Source organism: Camarhynchus parvulus, chromosome 1, assembly GCF_901933205.1.
Source record: "Camarhynchus parvulus chromosome 1, STF_HiC, whole genome shotgun sequence".
In the NCBI taxonomy this organism is placed as follows: domain Eukaryota; kingdom Metazoa; phylum Chordata; class Aves; order Passeriformes; family Thraupidae; genus Camarhynchus; species Camarhynchus parvulus.
The window spans coordinates 102348268-102366222 of record NC_044571.1 but is presented as its reverse complement, the minus strand read 5'-3'; the positions used below and the strand labels follow the sequence as shown (position 1 = coordinate 102366222).

The 17955-nt window shown below is 35.0% G+C and overlaps 1 protein-coding gene across 2 annotated transcripts in view; it reads left to right on the top strand.

Annotated features, from left to right (window-relative positions):
• Positions 1 to 17689, top strand: part of NCAM2 (neural cell adhesion molecule 2) — a 270131-nt gene extending 252442 nt beyond the window's left edge. Inside the window, exons 16-18 of one of the 2 annotated variants that reach the window (XR_004060971.1) lie at positions 7071 to 7275; positions 11626 to 11740; positions 16552 to 16687. Coding sequence is in view for 1 of the 2 variants with exons in the window: in XM_030954686.1 (XP_030810546.1) it covers positions 7071 to 7275; positions 11621 to 11740; positions 16552 to 16663 (437 nt within the window). In the remaining variant the exon portion in view is untranslated. Of the gene's footprint in view, positions 1 to 7070; positions 7276 to 11620; positions 11741 to 16551 lie in introns of both variants that reach the window. The other variant, XM_030954686.1, reaches the window with a different exon arrangement.
• The last annotated feature ends 266 nt before the right edge of the window (positions 17690 to 17955 follow it).

Below are 17955 nucleotides of genomic sequence, written 5' to 3'. Positions count from 1 at the left end.
TGAATTTTAAGTTTTGCTCATATTAGGCGGTTGCCATGCTACTCAGTAGTGAAGCAAGTATGTGCATTGTCTGTATAAATATGCAGCCTGAGCTTGATCCATGCTGATTTAATCTGCCTGATTGAAGTTGTATCCCCAAAGGAAGTTTTAATACTGGGAAAAGCTGCCCTACCGAGCAGGACTCTGCTGGAAGTTGCAGTTGTAGAGGTTGAATCTTTTAAAATAAAAACATGTACCATGTACTGGCAGATTATAATATTAAACTGCTCTTTTTGTAGCTAATGCTATAAAATAATTATATATTTAACATAATATTCCAACTATTACTTCTTAAAACTGTTATGCTTGAATTTACATAAGTCTTATACAAAATGCTGTCAAACTTGAAATATTTTCTCAATTTAAATAAAAACCTGAGATAGTTTGAGTCTTTTTCAGATCTCCTGGCTGCAATACTCTACTTAGGGTTGTCATCCACTATAAAGATGCAAAAATTTCCCAATGTCTCTGTGGTATATGCACAGCATGGTTTTGAATTCTCCTAAATGAAGCAATTAAAATAATTTATCCTTTTATGTAATAGCAGTACTGAAACCACACATAAGTGTATGTTCTCAATACTCACATCAATCTTAATTAATCTGCAGAGGTTCTTAGGAACTCCTCCAAGAGACACATTCAGTAAATCTGCTGTCAGTTTGAGTGGAGGAAACTGGGACACAGAAACTTATTTTCCCAAATCTACTGAAAACCAAAACCTGGGAGCAGTGCTGATGCCATGAACCCACAGTGCAGCCTTTCCTTCTCAAGGCACAGGAGCACTGGGATCTCTCTGCCTGCAATTTTCTGGGGTTTCCCATGGAAGGAGACAATGCTAAAAAAATACCCTTTACTATGATGACCAAGTGAATACAAGGAAAAAGCTGCTATTTCTGTAACTGGATAACTTTTAAGGCATATTAGAAATGCTCCTGAAGTTTGCTTAGGGAGAGTTTGATCATGCAAAGGATCTCTTTTTTCAAAACTTTGCTTAAAAAATAGTAAATGATGATGCCAAAAAACATTTTCACAACACAGTATCCTTTTTGTAGTAAAGAAAGGGTTTTTTGTTATCCTTTCCCTTGTTATCCCTCAATGTCCACAGACAAAACACTGTTGCAAGAAATACTCAAGCTGCTATTTACACTACATTTCTTACACTAAGCTATTGCATTTATGTCTATTAAGACACCTTCCTATGAAAAATGTTGTTAAGGGCCATTAGAGGAAATGTGAACTCAAGTCCTGCTTATTCAGTATCCTGAGAGACTCATAATACACAACATTTTCCTGTAAAATTTAAAGGCAAAAATCCATTTCAGAAAACTTGTTGGCAAGAGTATCTCAGCCATAATGAAGAAAAACTCCTTCACTTAGATAAGCATCAGAAAATACAACCTTTTAGAGACCCTTTTTTCAGTAGCTCACATCTTTGTAACTGATAGTCCCGGTGGCACCACAGGCTCCCTGACTCACTGCAGCTCAGACTTCATCTGAGATGGGGACACAATGAAGAGCTGTCACTGATGAGCAGAAGAAAGTTAGAGGAAGCCAGTGGTACTGTCCCCTTATTTTTCAAAGTTGTGTGTCAAGTGTATCTGTCAGAACATATTACTCAGCCCAGCAACTCAGAGCACACATCCATGTGTTTGTCCACTGCCCTTCAGCAGAATCTGTCCTAGCTGAGAGTTGTAGGAAAAACCACTGAGGAAGAAAAAGCATTACAATTAATGTCGATTATAACCTTGTTAGCATCTTTTTGCATTAAGGAATGGGATAGAAAAGAATGCACCTTACTGTCACATTCTCTTCTGCATCAAACAGTCCCCCAGTAAATGTTGCATAGAATCCTAATGATTTCTTGCAAGCTGGTGTTGCAAATCTAATGATTTGTTTATTTCATTTGAAGGAAGACATTATGCTTCTGGGCACTTACCTGGCTCAGAAGAAAAGTTTTATTGTATAAATTGCTAAAAATAGGTCATTCAGCTCTGGATGTGGCAGTATTGGAGATCCTTTGGGTAGCAGGGAGGGATCACTGGTTCTTTTGGTCATGGGCTGCCACTGTTGTACTGTTAACTGGTAGAAAATTTTATAGAGCTGTTTAATTTTTTGGTACTGCATTATGATTTTTTTGGTGCTCATCAACGAATAAAAAAATTTAAGACCTATATTTTCTGTCTTTTTAGAGGCTTTGAGTAAGTATACACATTTTGTAAGACTTTGAGTCTGGGAAAAGTTCAAGATCAGATATGAAATCAAAGACAATGTTCAGAGGCAGTGCAGGAATAACCATAATGATTGGGCACATTTTTAAGGGTCAATACAAAAGTGTAGTTCAACTTGATAAACAAGAATGTTTTTTTGCTGCCATGACCTAGTGCAGTATTTCAATTTCACCCTCTAGTTAGATCATTATTTTCAAATTTTTACTTTAGATTGAGAGCAGTTTATCTTCTGACTGCCTTGAAAGAAAGGAAAAACATGTATATACCTCTGCAACATGCATTTGTATGAGCCAGATGTTGCCCTGTAAGCTAGAAAAGTATTTTACAGCATTGCTTTTTTTTCTCTAAAATCTCAAATTACTGTAAAAGGGAGGTTTGGATAATCATCTATCTTTCATCTTAACTTCAATACATGCCTTCTAAGGAAGAAGGAAGGGAAAAATGCACAAGAAGTTGCTAACATGCTTTTTTCTCCCCAGCAAAACTTAATATCACTGAAAGTGTGAAAAGCATGTCTGGATGTCACCTTATCCAGCCCCCCAGATCACACAGAGTGCTTGTTATAAAGCTTGCAATTACTATTTTATTGTAGCAGTAATTAAATATATACAATGTGATTCTGTAAGAGCACAGAGAAATTCTGTCACCTCAATGGACCTAGGTTCATTTAACATCAGTCTGGATATATTGATGTTGCATGTTTTATTCCTGTGCAGAATCAAAAACTTTATTTTGCCAAGCAAGCTCTGAATGCCCCAACCCTGGAAGTGTTCAAGGCCAGGTTGGATGGGGCTCTGAGTAAACTGGTCTAGAGGGAGGTGCCCATGGCAGGGGAGTTGTAATGAGATGAGCTTTAATGTCCCTTCGAACCCAAACCACTCTCTGACTCTGTACACACGTACAGATGGAGATTCTCCCTTTTGACCTGCTTCCTTTAGAGTATCTGGTGCAGGACCTTTACAGGAATTTAGTCCAAACTTACATTTGAGAGTCCAGAAAATGTATCTTATCTTAGTTCTTTTCACTGGAAAATTTCATTTAACTTGCCAAAGCTCTCCATTACTCATTCTCATCAAGTAATGATTCTTGAAAAAATGTTCAATTATCTCATTAGAAATTATTAGAAATAATAACATAACTTATTCAATAAGAAGAACTTGAATATTGCCAAAACTTTTGATGTCATTTGTAGAAACTTGCTTTTGGCTTTTTTTTTTAGTTTGTTTTTTACATTTCTGGAAGTTTTTAAATTTTATTTCCATTCATTGATGATCATTTATTTGATGAAGTGGGTGAAAACAGCGTCTTTAAAGTTGTCAGTTTCCTTCATCATCATGTCAAGGTATTACATTACTTATGCCACATTCTGTATAAAAACAACATATCCTTTTCAATTTAACATATTTTTAAGAAATTACAATTAAAACTCATTCAGAACTACGGAACATTTACTTCCCTGTTTTTTTCTCTTTTTAAAAAGTGTTTTAAAAGGCTCTCTATTGTTAGATGACTAAGTCAGGTATACAATAAACATTTTCAAAAAGTTTCTAAGAGCTGATTCTTTCACATTAACATTGAATTTTTGTGATTTAAAGTGGTTTTGTTCAACTAGGAAAATAAAAAGGTATATAATGCATAAATACTTTGTTATTTTAGAGCACAAAGTAGAATTACTATTTTGAGTTTGTTTGATACATACTGGAAAGCTGGAAAAACCCCAAATATTTAAAATAGCTTCTGTAATATAACTATAATAACAATAACAATATAATAATTTAATTTAATTTAAGGCAGCACTTTTTGATAACAAAGTTACTTGTTAAAGTTGGTGGGAACACCATTTGTAGTGTGACATTAATATTTAATCCTGTCACAGAATTAAAACTTCTGTTTATGTCATAACATATAAAGAAAAAAATTCACATTGTTTTGAAATTACATATATATTAGGATATGATTTTTGAAACCAGTGAGGAGAGGCCTTAATCTGCTTTAATAGTTATTGGGACAAGTTTTACAGCTGACTTTGGTGGGAGCAGATAGGCAAGTACAAAATCAAAACAATTCAAGAAAGAACATAATTAAACCACAGATAAACTTCTAAAAAATTAGGTTTTTATGTTTTCATTAAGATTAAAAATAAACCATAACACAGGTAGATTTAAAGAACAAGGCTGTCCAGTTTCTATCTGTTTTCAGAAGTACATCAGATCCTCAGACAGGTGAGAAGGCTGATCACAACCATGCTCCTCACCTCACCTCTGGATTTGGCCACATTACTCTCACCCTTTGGGGTGCAGGAGACAAAGGAGAGAAATGTTGGGAAAGTGTTGACAATTTTAAGAAACCTGCAGGAACAAAATGGTTTCAAGTAGGAAAAAAATGACTTAGGACTGGTAGAGCAGTAGCAAGGATGAGGAATGCTGAATGTAAAGGAAATCATCAGGCATGAAGAGATGGAGAAATATGCAGCACTCAAATACTTGTGTCTCAGATGTCTCACCCATAGGAGGAAAACTGAAAATGAAAATAACAGTGTCCCACTCAACTATGGCAAAGCAAAGGAGCAATATTGTGACTGTGAACATTTCCTTCACTTGCCAGTGAAGATACTCTGTAGTCATTTCTGCCCCTGGATCCCTTAGAATCAGAACCTTGACATTTCACCATGTTCCAAGGACACTGAAAGTGCTGTTCACAGCAGTGGAAAATGTATCTCTTCATAGTAAAAAATTTTAACACTTTATTAGGAAAAAACTCCTAAAACTAAACCAGTAAAAAACCCCTGAATTTATTTCAAAATTTGGATTAAATCACCCTAATTTTTCTCCTTCACATTCTAGTTGATGGTTGAGAAGGTACAGAGATTCACTGTATGAAATCTCTAAAGCTGACTATAGAACTGGTATTATAACAATTGAAATATATTAGCTCTTTAATAAACTGGAATTAAATATCTACTTATATCTTTCTGACAATTCATAATGGCAAAAAAAAATTACTGAAGGTTACAAAGGAATTCACCAAATATGTGGGTGGATATAGAAATAAAATAAGTTTTGAAAGACGTATCACAAAGTATAATATTTAAATATGAATGCTGTTGTTTAAAAAAGAAAAAATAATTTAAATATCAAGTTTTGACATTGCTGATGAGGCAATGTATAAATGAAAAATAATTTAATTGATGCACCATTATTTTTATAATTTGTGTAGTGGTTTTAAAGTCCTTCTGAACAAAGGAAAATAACTTTGAAATAATATGTCTGTTTTTCTGCTTATCCATCCATGGAAATATATACATTGAATTCTAGCTTGTTGTATAATAACATTGTGAAAATCATTTCTATAATAAAACAACCCATAAAACAGACAATGAAGTCAATTGCTTAAGTAAAATGCTCTTTTTATTTTGAAAAAAAGTTTTTACTTTTCCATTTCAGAGTTCTAAACAAAGACTAGACAAAGAATATATATTCATTGATTTAAGATAACTTTCAAATTACATTTGAAGTGGTAAAGATTTTATTATTAAAATTGTTTAAGCAGAAATATGAAAATTTGTGCTTAATCTGAAAACACTCTATCGTGTATAGGGGAGCTGGAAGAGAAAGAGGAGGATGATGATATTAGCAACCCAGTTAAAATATTTATATTTTATTAAATTATGAAATTGTTTGGTGTCTGTTACAACAGTTCAAGTAATCTCTGGTCAGAATAATCTTGCTCTTATTTTGGCAACAGGCAGAGCAGCAAATGGAAATGTCCCAGTGAGTGGTGCTGGCTCAGGCATCACTCCAGGATATGGGAGAAGAAATGCTGGTGTGCAACACCCAGGGGCAAACTCACCCAGTTCCACTCCCCTGGGGTTTGCTGGGCGCAGTCTCACACCAGGAAATAGATGAGCTAGTTTGGCATCTTCTTGAATCAGCTGGGTGCATGAGCCTTTTTTTCCCCTAGGCAATGATCAGATATAAATCCTCTCCTATATAAGGCTCATCTGAATTCACAGACTCCTGTGAATAAAACTATTGCAAAGGGTTTGTAGTATTTCTGTAATGGGAATATCAACCAAGGCAAAACACTAAAATATTTTTCCTGAGATTTGTAATGAAGTAAAATTAGCTAAACATCAGCTCTCAAAATTCAAACACAGAAAGCAAGATCAGGTGTGGAATATTTTTATTTTGAAGAGTATGATTGCATTTTCAAGGTACATGACTAAACAAGATGAGGTCCTGACCCTATAATCATTTGACGATACGCATATTTTTCCCCATATTAAACTATTTAAGACTAAGTGCATGCAACTGTTTGCAGATTAAATAACTTGAATTAAGTTATTTTTCACTCTAATTCAGAAAATTAGAAGCATAAATACTGGTTTGCCAGTCTCTTAAACCTTTCAGTAATTCTGCTTAGCATCACTGCTAATTAATTTGAAATGTAGAAAAGATAACTTATATCAATGTTCATGTTGAACATTAAAAATACTTTCCCTAGGTTGCTTATTGATACTCCTAGTCATGAAATATTAAGATGTGATATTATTTGCTATTAATTAATGCCATTTTTTTTGAACTTACTGGAATTTTGGCATTTGGAAAATATTATGCAGAAGAAATGGGGTTTTTTTTGTTATTGTAATCAGGTACTATATATGCGTAATCATCAGAACTGTTTATTTCCAGTAATTTCTGAATGGTTCATTCCTAAACATTCTTTACTCTCCTGACCAACAGTTTAGAAAATTACATTTTAGGATTAGTGTTATTAATATATCTTAATTTTCTTTCCTTGAAGACACTCTTTTTAACGGTCTTGGACTTGGTGCTGTCATTGGCCTGGGAGTGGCAGCGCTTTTGTTAATCCTGGTTGTGACTGATGTTAGCTGCTTCTTTGTACGACAATGTGGATTGCTCATGTGCATCACCAGGAGAATCTGTGGGAAGAAGAGTGGTTCAAGTGGGAAAAGTAAAGAACTGGAAGAAGGAAAAGCTGCTTACTTGTGAGTATTAATCACGTGGGTTGGAAACATCCTTAAAAGAAAAAGTTGGCTGCCCAACTTACATTAACTTTATGGCCATTTTGTGGTGTAGGAAAGGGAATTAATAAAATGCTTCTACTACTTGGAAAAGTGCTTCTCTGAAGTGTGTAGAGTTGTTTATTGCCTTTAAAGGAAAAGTTGAGACACAAAAAAGAAATATACTGTAGCTCAGTTTAGGATGACCTCTTTGTCCACTTGACACAAAGGAAATCAATTGTAATTCAGTACTAGTTGGAGACACAGATTTGGTTCATGAGAAGCAGGTAATGGATCATTGTAACTCCATTTCTGCAAATCCATCTTTGAGCTGCTAACACCCAGAAACTCAGCCTATGGCTGTGACAGTGCCAGTAAATCCACAAGTGAAGGACATGGTATTATAGAAAATCCGTGAGGGAGTTTTTCTTCTTAGATATAGCACTTGATGGAAAACCTTGATTCTTGTCTGTGGACTTTAGGGATGAAAGATCTTGTCAGGTTTTTTCTTTTTTTAATAGGAGTTCTGAGTTGGATGTAGGTGAAATAGTGGTGAGTGATTGTTCTTTATAGCAAGACTCAATGATTGCTAAATATGCGTGGGAAATAATCAATACTGATTCTCACAAATACTCTTTTGTAGTGGCTACTCCATCACACAAATGTGAATGAGCTGATCATTGGTGAAAATATGGTGAAAGTATAGTCTCTTAAAGTATTAGAGTGGATAGTGAGATCTCTGGCAAAACAGTTCAAGTACTGATTACATAAAATAATCACACTTTAGAGATGTGACATTTACTGAGTTTTCAATAAGTAAACTAGAAAGAAGATTACATATGGTCCTTCATTTTAAACATTTCTTTTTTTACTAGAAAAACCCATAATTTTCTCATCCTGTTAATCTGGTAGGCAACTTACACATGCACTGTAATATTTGTGAGAGTGCTGTCTGCCTGTGGTTTAAATAACATTTGCTGGTCCAACTGCTGTGTTGCTCTCCCAATAGTCAGGCTTTAAAGTTCATTATCCTTCAGCTTCTTAGGTCCCATCCATTTTCAGATGGATGTAGAGCATACTAGATCTTGCAGCCCTCATTATTCATAGCTGAGCAGGTGAATCCATTGCCAGTAGTGGAGGTGTAAGTGTCTTTTTGGGATTTAATTCTGGCTATTTGGTTTTGGGCTGAGTCTTTCTTAGGTAACTTGGCTACACATCTTGGTTGGGTTCTTCTTGAAAGAGTTGCCATTTCAGAAACAACTCCACAGGACAAAACCAGTTGTGAGAGGACACAGGAGTATTTATAATGCTTCTAAATAGAAGAAATTTCATAAACTTGCTATTTCCTAATTCTCCACATCTGAAAGTGAGAGAAAGACTAGCAGTGTTTTTTCCATCCTGTGAAGCCAGCCTGTCCAGATCAATAGAATCAAGATGTGAACCTTCTGGCCCGGACCCAGCTGTCTTTCCTATTGAGCACAGCACTTCAGTTTATGCTTAAGTTTCCCATTCAAGGAGTGGCCAACTATAAATTGGTGTACAGACTCCTAAATGGGAAGACCTTAGGGAGATAAAGTTGGAAATGTCACTTGACAGCAGTTTATACCTTGTTACCAAATGCCATTCCAGGCTGTCCCAAAAAAGCACCAAGCTCGTCTCTTAATATTAATTCTTCTGTTGCACTTCTTTTGCAAGAACAACTATGTTATTTAATCATATTTCTTTCCTTGTCAGAATGGTCTTCTGTCAGACAGACCTTAAAATATTTGGGACAGTTCTTATTATAGCCTATTGTCTGCATTAATAAACTGTCAGACTAAACTCCCAGGAGACACTTGAAGAGTCAACATTTAAATATATATAATGGTAACTGATATTGCTTAAAATTCACTGGCATTTCTCTGTTTTAAATATGCTAGTTTACATTCTGGATCTTTGGGTGGTTTATGATATGGTTCTTGGTTACATTTTGATTGTAGGGGATTATATATATATATATAGTAAATAATAATGTTCTATACATAATGAATGATGGTAATATTATCCATGTAACACACACAGACACCCATGACATAATGGATTTCCTAAAAATACTTTCCCTTCTTTAAAATTTGAAATGCTACAGTTTCTACCTTCTGTAAATATACGTGACTGCTGGTCACAATTAACCTCTTTTTTAGTCCTTTTGTCATGCAATACTGTTTGTAAGGCTGTAGATGTATCAACAAAGCAAGAAGAACTCACCAATCCATCCATCAGTCCAACTTAGATCCCTAATCTTTTCCCAGGTATGAAGTAGTCATGAAAGTTAAGAGCATCGTCTACCAAAATGAGCTTTGTATCCATTTGTGTATCTTAAGTGTCACTTGCGGAGATAAATATGCACATGCAATTTTGGGATTTTTTAATAGACAAAAATATTTTAGATTTTTACCTATTAATTCTTCTTCACACTATTTCTCTATCTGGGCTACATTCTTATTAACCTACAAAGATTTTCCTTAAGGATACCTGTCAGAGTATGGTAGAGTTTTCCTGATGCTTCCTGTTGCAAAAGCCTGTTTCACCCATTATCTTGAAGAAACAGTATGAAAATGTGAGACATGAATTAGAGAAGAATTGAGCCAGGTGTGGCCCATAGCAGTCTAACAGCTCCCTACAACATCCCAGTCCAGAAAAAAATGTGTTAAATATAAAAGTAATTGTAACTCAGTTACTCTCTGTTTCTGGACTGCAGCTGATGCTCTTCCAGGATATAGGAAGAAAATATTTTCATCAAAAGACCTTTTTTTTTGTAAAAAAAAAAAATATATATATATATATATATATGTATACATGTGTGTATATATATGTATATATATGCATATGTATACATATGTATATATATATGTATATGTATACATATATATCTCAAATATAATCTGATCTTTTTGAGAGCAAAACTGTATAAAAGTTTATTACTTTAAATAAGTAATGTTAATCAGTATGTATTGTTAATACTTTGTGGCAGTGAACAGATATTCCCAGATCATGTCCATATTTCTGAGCAGCCCTGCAGAGAAGGAAATTCTGGGATTCTGGTTCATGAAAAGCAGGACATGAGCCAACAATCTGTGCTCACATCCCAGAAAGCCGAAGGTGTCCCAGGCTGCATTAGAAGCATCATGACCAGAAATTCAGGAAAGGGGATTCTGCCCCCCTGCTCTGGTGAGACCTCACCTGGAGTGCTGCCTCCAGCCCAGCAGTCCTTGGTAAAGGAAAGACATGGATTTGTTGGATCAAGTCCAGAGGAGGACACAAAGATGATCAGAGGGATGGAGGACCTCTGTGAGGTCAGGCTGAGATAAAGACTTTTCTGCATCCTTTTGAAAGGGAATTTATGAAAAAAGATGGGGACAGACTTTTTTCAGAAAAAAGACAGGGGATGATGGTTTTGAAGTGAGAGTGGGTAGATTTAGACTGGACATGAGGAAAATCTCTTTTACAATGACAATGATGAAACATTTGAACAGGTTGCCCAGAGACAACCTGTAGATATTCCATTGCTGGAAACACTCAAAGTCAGATTGAATGAAGCTCTGAGGAACCTGATTTGGTTGAAGATGTCCCTGCTAGTTGCAGGGGCATTGGCTAGATGACCTATAAATGTCCCTTCCAACCCAAACTATTCTATGATTCTTTGGTTACCAACAAAATCATAATGACAGCACTCACTGCTCCATCTGCTTATAATTAATTGTTTAATTAGCGCAGTATTTGTATATTTACTTACTTGAGTGACTAGCTCTTCCTCAAATGGGGGAAATATGATGTAGAAACAGTTTATTCTACCAGCAAAAGCAGAAGGGCTTCGATTTTTACCACACAAGGGCTCTTTGCATCAATGGCAGCAGGGGTTGTCACAATCCAGGAGATTAAAGCACAATTTTGTGGTGTATATACTCACATAACAGCTCTTTAACACTGCTAGAAAAGTTCAAATATAACTAGGCATCAAGTCCAATCTTTATTTTACTAGGTTAGGGAAGTTTACATCTATTCCCATGAAGATGCTGTCACCTTATTATTAGTCATAAACAAAATGCTCTTTTGAGATGCTAATTCATCATGTTTACAGACTTAGGGAAGTAACCATGGATACAGGATGCTTTGAAGACTTCAAGGAATTGGGAACACGCTGTTAAATGTGTCTTGGTGGTGTTAGTCACTGATAATTAGTTCTGCCTTTTCTTTGCCAACTTTTGAGAGAAAGGATCTTAGCAATTCTTTATGTGCAATGTACGTAGTTAATGTGATGATAAGAGATTAAAACTCTTTTAATAATTTTTAGGAAAGATGGATCAAAAGAGCCAATAGTGGAAATGAGAACAGAGGATGAAAGAATTACCAGCCATGAAGATGGGAGTCCGGTAAATGAGCCAAATGAGACAACTCCCCTCACAGAACCAGAGTAAGTAGCCTGATATTCCCTGGAGTTTCACACAAGCTGATCTTGGCTGTGTGGACAGACTGGGCTTCCCACACTCTGAGGGGAGGTACACAGCATCACCAGAGTGGTCTGCTGTGGCAAGGCAGTGTGTGAGGGTAGGGTTTGTTTGATTGGTTTGGTTTTTACAATAATCAATCTAAATCATTGTACTTTACTGCCACTGGCTGAGCACAGCAGTACAAGGATTTTTAATTTGTTTGCACCTTGTCTTTACCACATACCCAGCAATTATTGCCTATTCCGTGGGAACAACTCCTAGCTCTCACAAATGACCTTAAATTGAGTCTCACATGCATCTGCACACACATCCTGAAAATGGGGCACAAGGATACTGTGCTCCAGAAACCCAGCTCCTCACTGGAGTGGCCCTTTCCTGCTTTCATACATGTAACTGAGAACTTTGGTATTTAAATCCACACAGTGTAATTGGATTAATCGTGCTGAAGGGCAGCCTCTGCTCCATTTCTTCCTCCCCCCTTCCTGTCCCTGCAAACTTCTCTCAGTGCAGAAACCACAGCGGTTTGCAGCCATGCTCACAGGCTCCGGCTGCCTTCTGAATAATGGGACCAGCTTTGTGCCCAGGGATGAAATTACTAAAGAAATATCTAAGTTTTCTTTGCTTTGAGCCCAACATTTTCCATGTGTTGGGAAAAATCTGCTATCTCATGACATCTTCAAGGCATGAAGGTTATGACAATGATTATGTAGTAAATACAGAAATTCACCTATTGATATTTGATGAAATTTGATGAAATCATAGTTTTTTAAAAGGTGAAGATGTTCTTTCAAAATAGTCTTTTTCTTTTCTGAAAATATGAAGACATTTCATTTTTTTACTTTTATGTAAAACTGTAAGAGCCAGAACCTTTAATTTAAAAAAAAAGGTTTGCTACCAGCTGCCATTGATATTTTTAGTAAATAGGGAGTTAAGTAGCAGCACATTAAGCTGTATAGTTCTTTGAAGAAGCTGTGCACAAAGAGTTTGAACTTGTGTTAATGAAATAATTATGCAATCTGTTGAGTGACTATTGATATGTTTGCTCTTCATATTAGAATTTATAATCAGGGGCACAGTGGAAGCCCACAGTTATCTAAAGAGTCAGGGGAATGTAGTTGTAAACATTGTACAAGTCCAGCAAGCCTTGGATATGTTAGTGGTTAAAGCACCAAGTCCATGTTTGTTCATGATTCAAGAGTATTTTTAGCACTAGGTCTTGAAAATCAGATGCATCTTGCAGGAAACATGATGCCAGGAAAGATCCAGTTCACTTCCTTCTGCTTGTCACAATCATTAGATCAGCTGACAGGAGTGAAATTTGAGAGAGTTAAAATCAAAAATATTTTATTATCTTAGGGGAGGGGGAAAGAGTCAGTCCCCATTGTCATGACAGAAAAAAAAAAAACAAAACAAAAAAAAAAGGAACCAACAAAACCCCTGAAAAACTAAATCCCAGGAACAACTGATAAATATTTGATGGGCATTATGTCCTTGGAAAAATAGAGCTGCTAAGAGGTATTAATAATGATGACAGCTTCCTTCTTGGTAATTTGCTCCCTCACAACCAATGGCAAAAGGTGTCAGCAGTCCAAAGCACAGCTGTACAGAAATCAGCTAAAGATTTGGGACAGTGTCACTTGGGAAACTAAAGATGAGAAGACATGGTGCAGTGGGGACCCCTGAAGGGCCACTGATACCAGGGGAATATGGAAAGACTTTTGACTCAACCACAGGTCATACCCAATGAAACAGAGGAGCAATGTAAAGTGGGAGTGAGACACACAAAGGGAAGATGCAGTAGAGGAGAAACCAGTCTCTCAGTAGGAAAAAACACAAAAATACTTGATAAACAACAGCCAGAAAAACACATGCTGGGCAGGGTGAGAATGACCAGAAGGGATCTTGGAGGAGAGAGCTTAGCTTGCAGGAAAGAAAATTTCAAGGACATTTCAGGCAAAAAGTGAAACAAGGGTTCATTATGACTAATTCTGGCTGCTTTAAAGGTATACAAGAGAAGCCTTCAGGTTAAATTAGATAAAATATTTTAAACAATTATTGAATTATGTTGAATAATAGCAAATTACAGTCAGAACTTCAAATGCAATTTAAGAAGTTGTGGGAACTAATTAGTAAAGAGATTACTTCCTATAACAACAACATTTTTTATTATATTGCTCAGGAACTTATTTGGCAAACTATTTTTTACCTTATCTCAGATGATCCATGTTTGGAATCCATGTATGACAGATTATCTCAAAGCACTTTATCTGCAAGTCAACAAGTTTTAATTATGCTGGCAGGAAATCAGTTTAAGCTGTGCATTTCATATAACACTTTTGTAATATGAATAAAATACCACATACAATGTGGTACAATAATTATATTCATAATCTGACATCAATATGTTTCTAATATTGGTTGAGTTTTTCTTAGTATTAATGCAGTTGGGTGAATTCCAGTATCAAAATGGCTGAGAGTAATTTTTTCTACAAAATAACAAAGTAAATATTTAAGCTAAAGTTTTGTATGGGTATCAGCAGACAGTTGATGTTAGGCCACATGCAGTGCTAGAGAAGTCAATATTATTAATAATTGATACCAGCCAACATCTGATTAAAGTGAGAGAACTTTTTGTCGGGTCTTTGTGGGATTTTTTAAAAAAATCATTTTATTATAAAATGAATAAACACTTGAAAGGATTAGTCTGCTTAGCTGAAAAATATAAAATTCTTTCTAATAGATGCCGCTGAAGAAAAATATGGTGTAGAAAAATTGGTATAATTAGAACACTTAAACTTGAATTAGTTAATTGAAAGAGGAAAATTATTTAATCTCTTAATAGATATTACATATATATTTAAAGCAAATGGAAACAAAAATTCCAAAATAACAAAAATGTTGTCATAGGGAAAAGGAACAATGTCTAATGATAACTTGCATTCATAACTCACACCCTATTAAAAAAAATCCTCAAAACAACAAGTTCTAAAGTGCAATAAGGTTTAAAAAGAGTGCATGGCCTTTGTGAAGAGGAAAGTTTTGATGCATAAAACTTTTTACTTGTGTATAGCTTTTGCTGAGTTATTGTTCTCTGCTTGCATGTAAAAGCAAGGTTAATTTTATCTCACTGTTTGCATGAGCATGGATTTCAATGATGCCTAATATCCTTCAACAGGGTTCTAGCAAATCTTCCTATTTCAAATATTTTGTAACATGGTATTAATCCATTTAAACCAATTTCTTTAAATTTTCACACAGTATATTTTGCCAATTCCCCAGTTTTGACTTTGACTAAATATTTCCTTCTTTCCAGCGCTATCTTTTGAGTAATCACTCTGCTTTTCTTAAAACTGTATCAAATTAGGTTTTGGGTTTCTTTTAGTACTTGTTTTAGTGTTTTGCTTAATCAGATCTTTGACACACATGCCTGCCTCCCAAAATTGCATCTCATGAGCTGCCCTTCCTCTGCCCCAGTATTTTACCTTCTGTTAAAAATAGATTTATGTTGATTCTATTGTTTCCATTCTTTCAGGCATCTTGCTGTGAGCTGAAATCTGTTTCCTTTGGGTTTGCCATGAGAAACAGACAATTACTAGATATCTCCCTCTGTGCTCAGAGCCAGACATCTGATGATATACCCCATGCATTTTACTGTAGTAGAACAAGTTAATCTTTGATTTCTCTCAGATACATGTTGTGCTCATTGTTTATCTTCTGGATAAACAGCATCTTTCTTAGTTCATTTCAGACAACTTAAATTACATAAGACTGGGAATTCAGGTATTGTTTCATTTTATTTTCTGTTATTAAACACTGCCTTGTAATAAGACATTCCTACAAGATTCCTCAGACAGGTTTTGAACATTGTATTGCTCTTTGGGACATTGACTCAAGCAAAGCAGAAATTTACTGAAACATTTAACAATTATTATGAATAAAAAAGGCATATGCATACTATTCCCTAGTAAAAAAACAGAAAGCAAACCCAAACTGGAATCATGATTAAGAGCTATTATGCCCAGGAGACATTATTACAGGAACATCTCAGTAAACCATACATCTTTTTGACAGCTGTATTTTTCGACAGCTAATTACTGGCAGAAGGGAATCAATGATTTTCAAGACCTTTTTCAATGAGATCACATTCAAGAGGGTGGGGACTCTTTTGCCAAATCCTCAGAGTTTTCACTAAGTCTTAAAAGAGCTGTAAGTTATTAATGATGCTACATTGTGATCCATGAAAATTAAACTGTAGGACTTTGTAATGATTACTTCCATTACATCCTGCACTATAGGAAATTCTTTACCTATGTCTTGGCATAATCCATAATCTCCAATAATAGCTGTGTTCTTTTGTATACAAGTGAATTTACATTTAGAAAAGGCATTAAAAAGAGTTTAATCGAGATTTGAAAGTCAAGCAAAAAGCTTGACTGTAAGTGTTTCACAGTATTCTAGGCAACACATACCTCTGTACTGTCTTGGATCAAGTAATTTGACTTTTTTTTGTTTTGTCTTATTGAAGAACTGCATTTTGAGCAGCACCAATGTTCTTATCATGTGATTTTTGTGGCTTAATAGAAATTGAAAGAGTTAATATGAATTACTTTAAAAGCAAAGAACCTCAGTGCTCATAATAAAATAATTATATATAACTTTAAGAAAGAAAAATTGTTCTACCCTGTCACCTATATGAACCATATATATGTTATAGACCTAAATTACAGATTGTTTTATTTTTGTGTTACCATGATTCCTCTTTTTTTTCCAATAGGAAGCTGCCACTAAAGGAGGAAAATGGCAAAGAAGCTTTAAATCCAGAAACCATAGAAATCAAAGTTGCTAATGACATCATCCAGTCAAAAGAAGATGATAGCAAAGCATAATAAGATAAACTACAGCTGTCTGGATAATGCATTTGGATTGAAGTAATCCTGTGACCAAAACTTTACAGCTGACCTTAATTTCTTGGGAAACTTAAGCTTGGAATAGTTAGTACATGTGTACATATGATGAAACAGTTCCTGTCTACAGTTCTTTTCTATATTTTTTTTGTTTGTTTGTTAATGGTTTTAGTATGCAGTTTTGCTGACACCAAGTCCCATGCTATAAATCTGAACAATCTGCAGAATAAGAACTGTAATTTATTATATGAAAAAGAGTGTCTACTTAGAAGAAAAATTCTGAAGCACTCCTAACCACAAACAACACATCAGGCCTCTCCAGATCTTACAGCGCAAGCTACATACATAAAGTGCCATATGATAATGTGTTTATTTCCATTTATAATAAAATGAATTTTTAGGTTGCCTTTAAAAAAAACAAAACTCAACTAAACCAGTCTCAGTATAATGTTTAAGACCTTAGCTCTGGCTGACACTCAATAGCCATTCCAGCTGTGATTATCACTTGAGGCAATCAAAAACCAGAACTCTTCAACACAGAGCCAGGTCCCACCGCAGTTTCTCCTGGGTTCTTCAATAAATACAATTTCAAAAAGCTAGTACTCACAATATACAAACTCAAAAATTGGCTAAATATTTCAACAGTCTATTGGCCTCATCCTAACTACAAGAGTGTGACTCTGAAAGGCTCCAGGATTTTCAATGCTTCATGTTTTCTGTATGAAAGTTTTGAAAGTTACATGTGAACTAAAATGCAGCCAAGGTGTAAAAAGAAATCTGTTTTTTAATCATAATCTTCACTTCAAAAGAAAACTTACAATATTTTTCTCAACATATTTATACATACAGGGTTTTCATTTTTGTCTTAGTTCAAACCATTTAGCAAAGGGATAAAACTGTAGTTTAGTGAAGTAAATACATTTTCTCCCCAAATCAATATATAAAACATTAAACTTGGCCTTTTTGAATCAGGACTTTTCCCTTTATGATTTCATACCCTTTGTCTTAAGTACAGGACTTTTCCCTTTATGATTTCATACCCTTTGTCTTAAGTACAATGTGAGAACAGATGGAAAGATGACTTTGTCTAAGCAGTTTGGAACAATTTTAAATTATTGACTAATTCAATCTTATATTCAATCAAATACATTTTTTTTCATGTCAAGCTTTCTTTAAGATATTCCTTTTTATTATTCTGATCAACATTCCCCACCAAGAAATTTGACTGATTTATTTGATCTGAAATTCATTCATATGAATTAATAATTGATTTA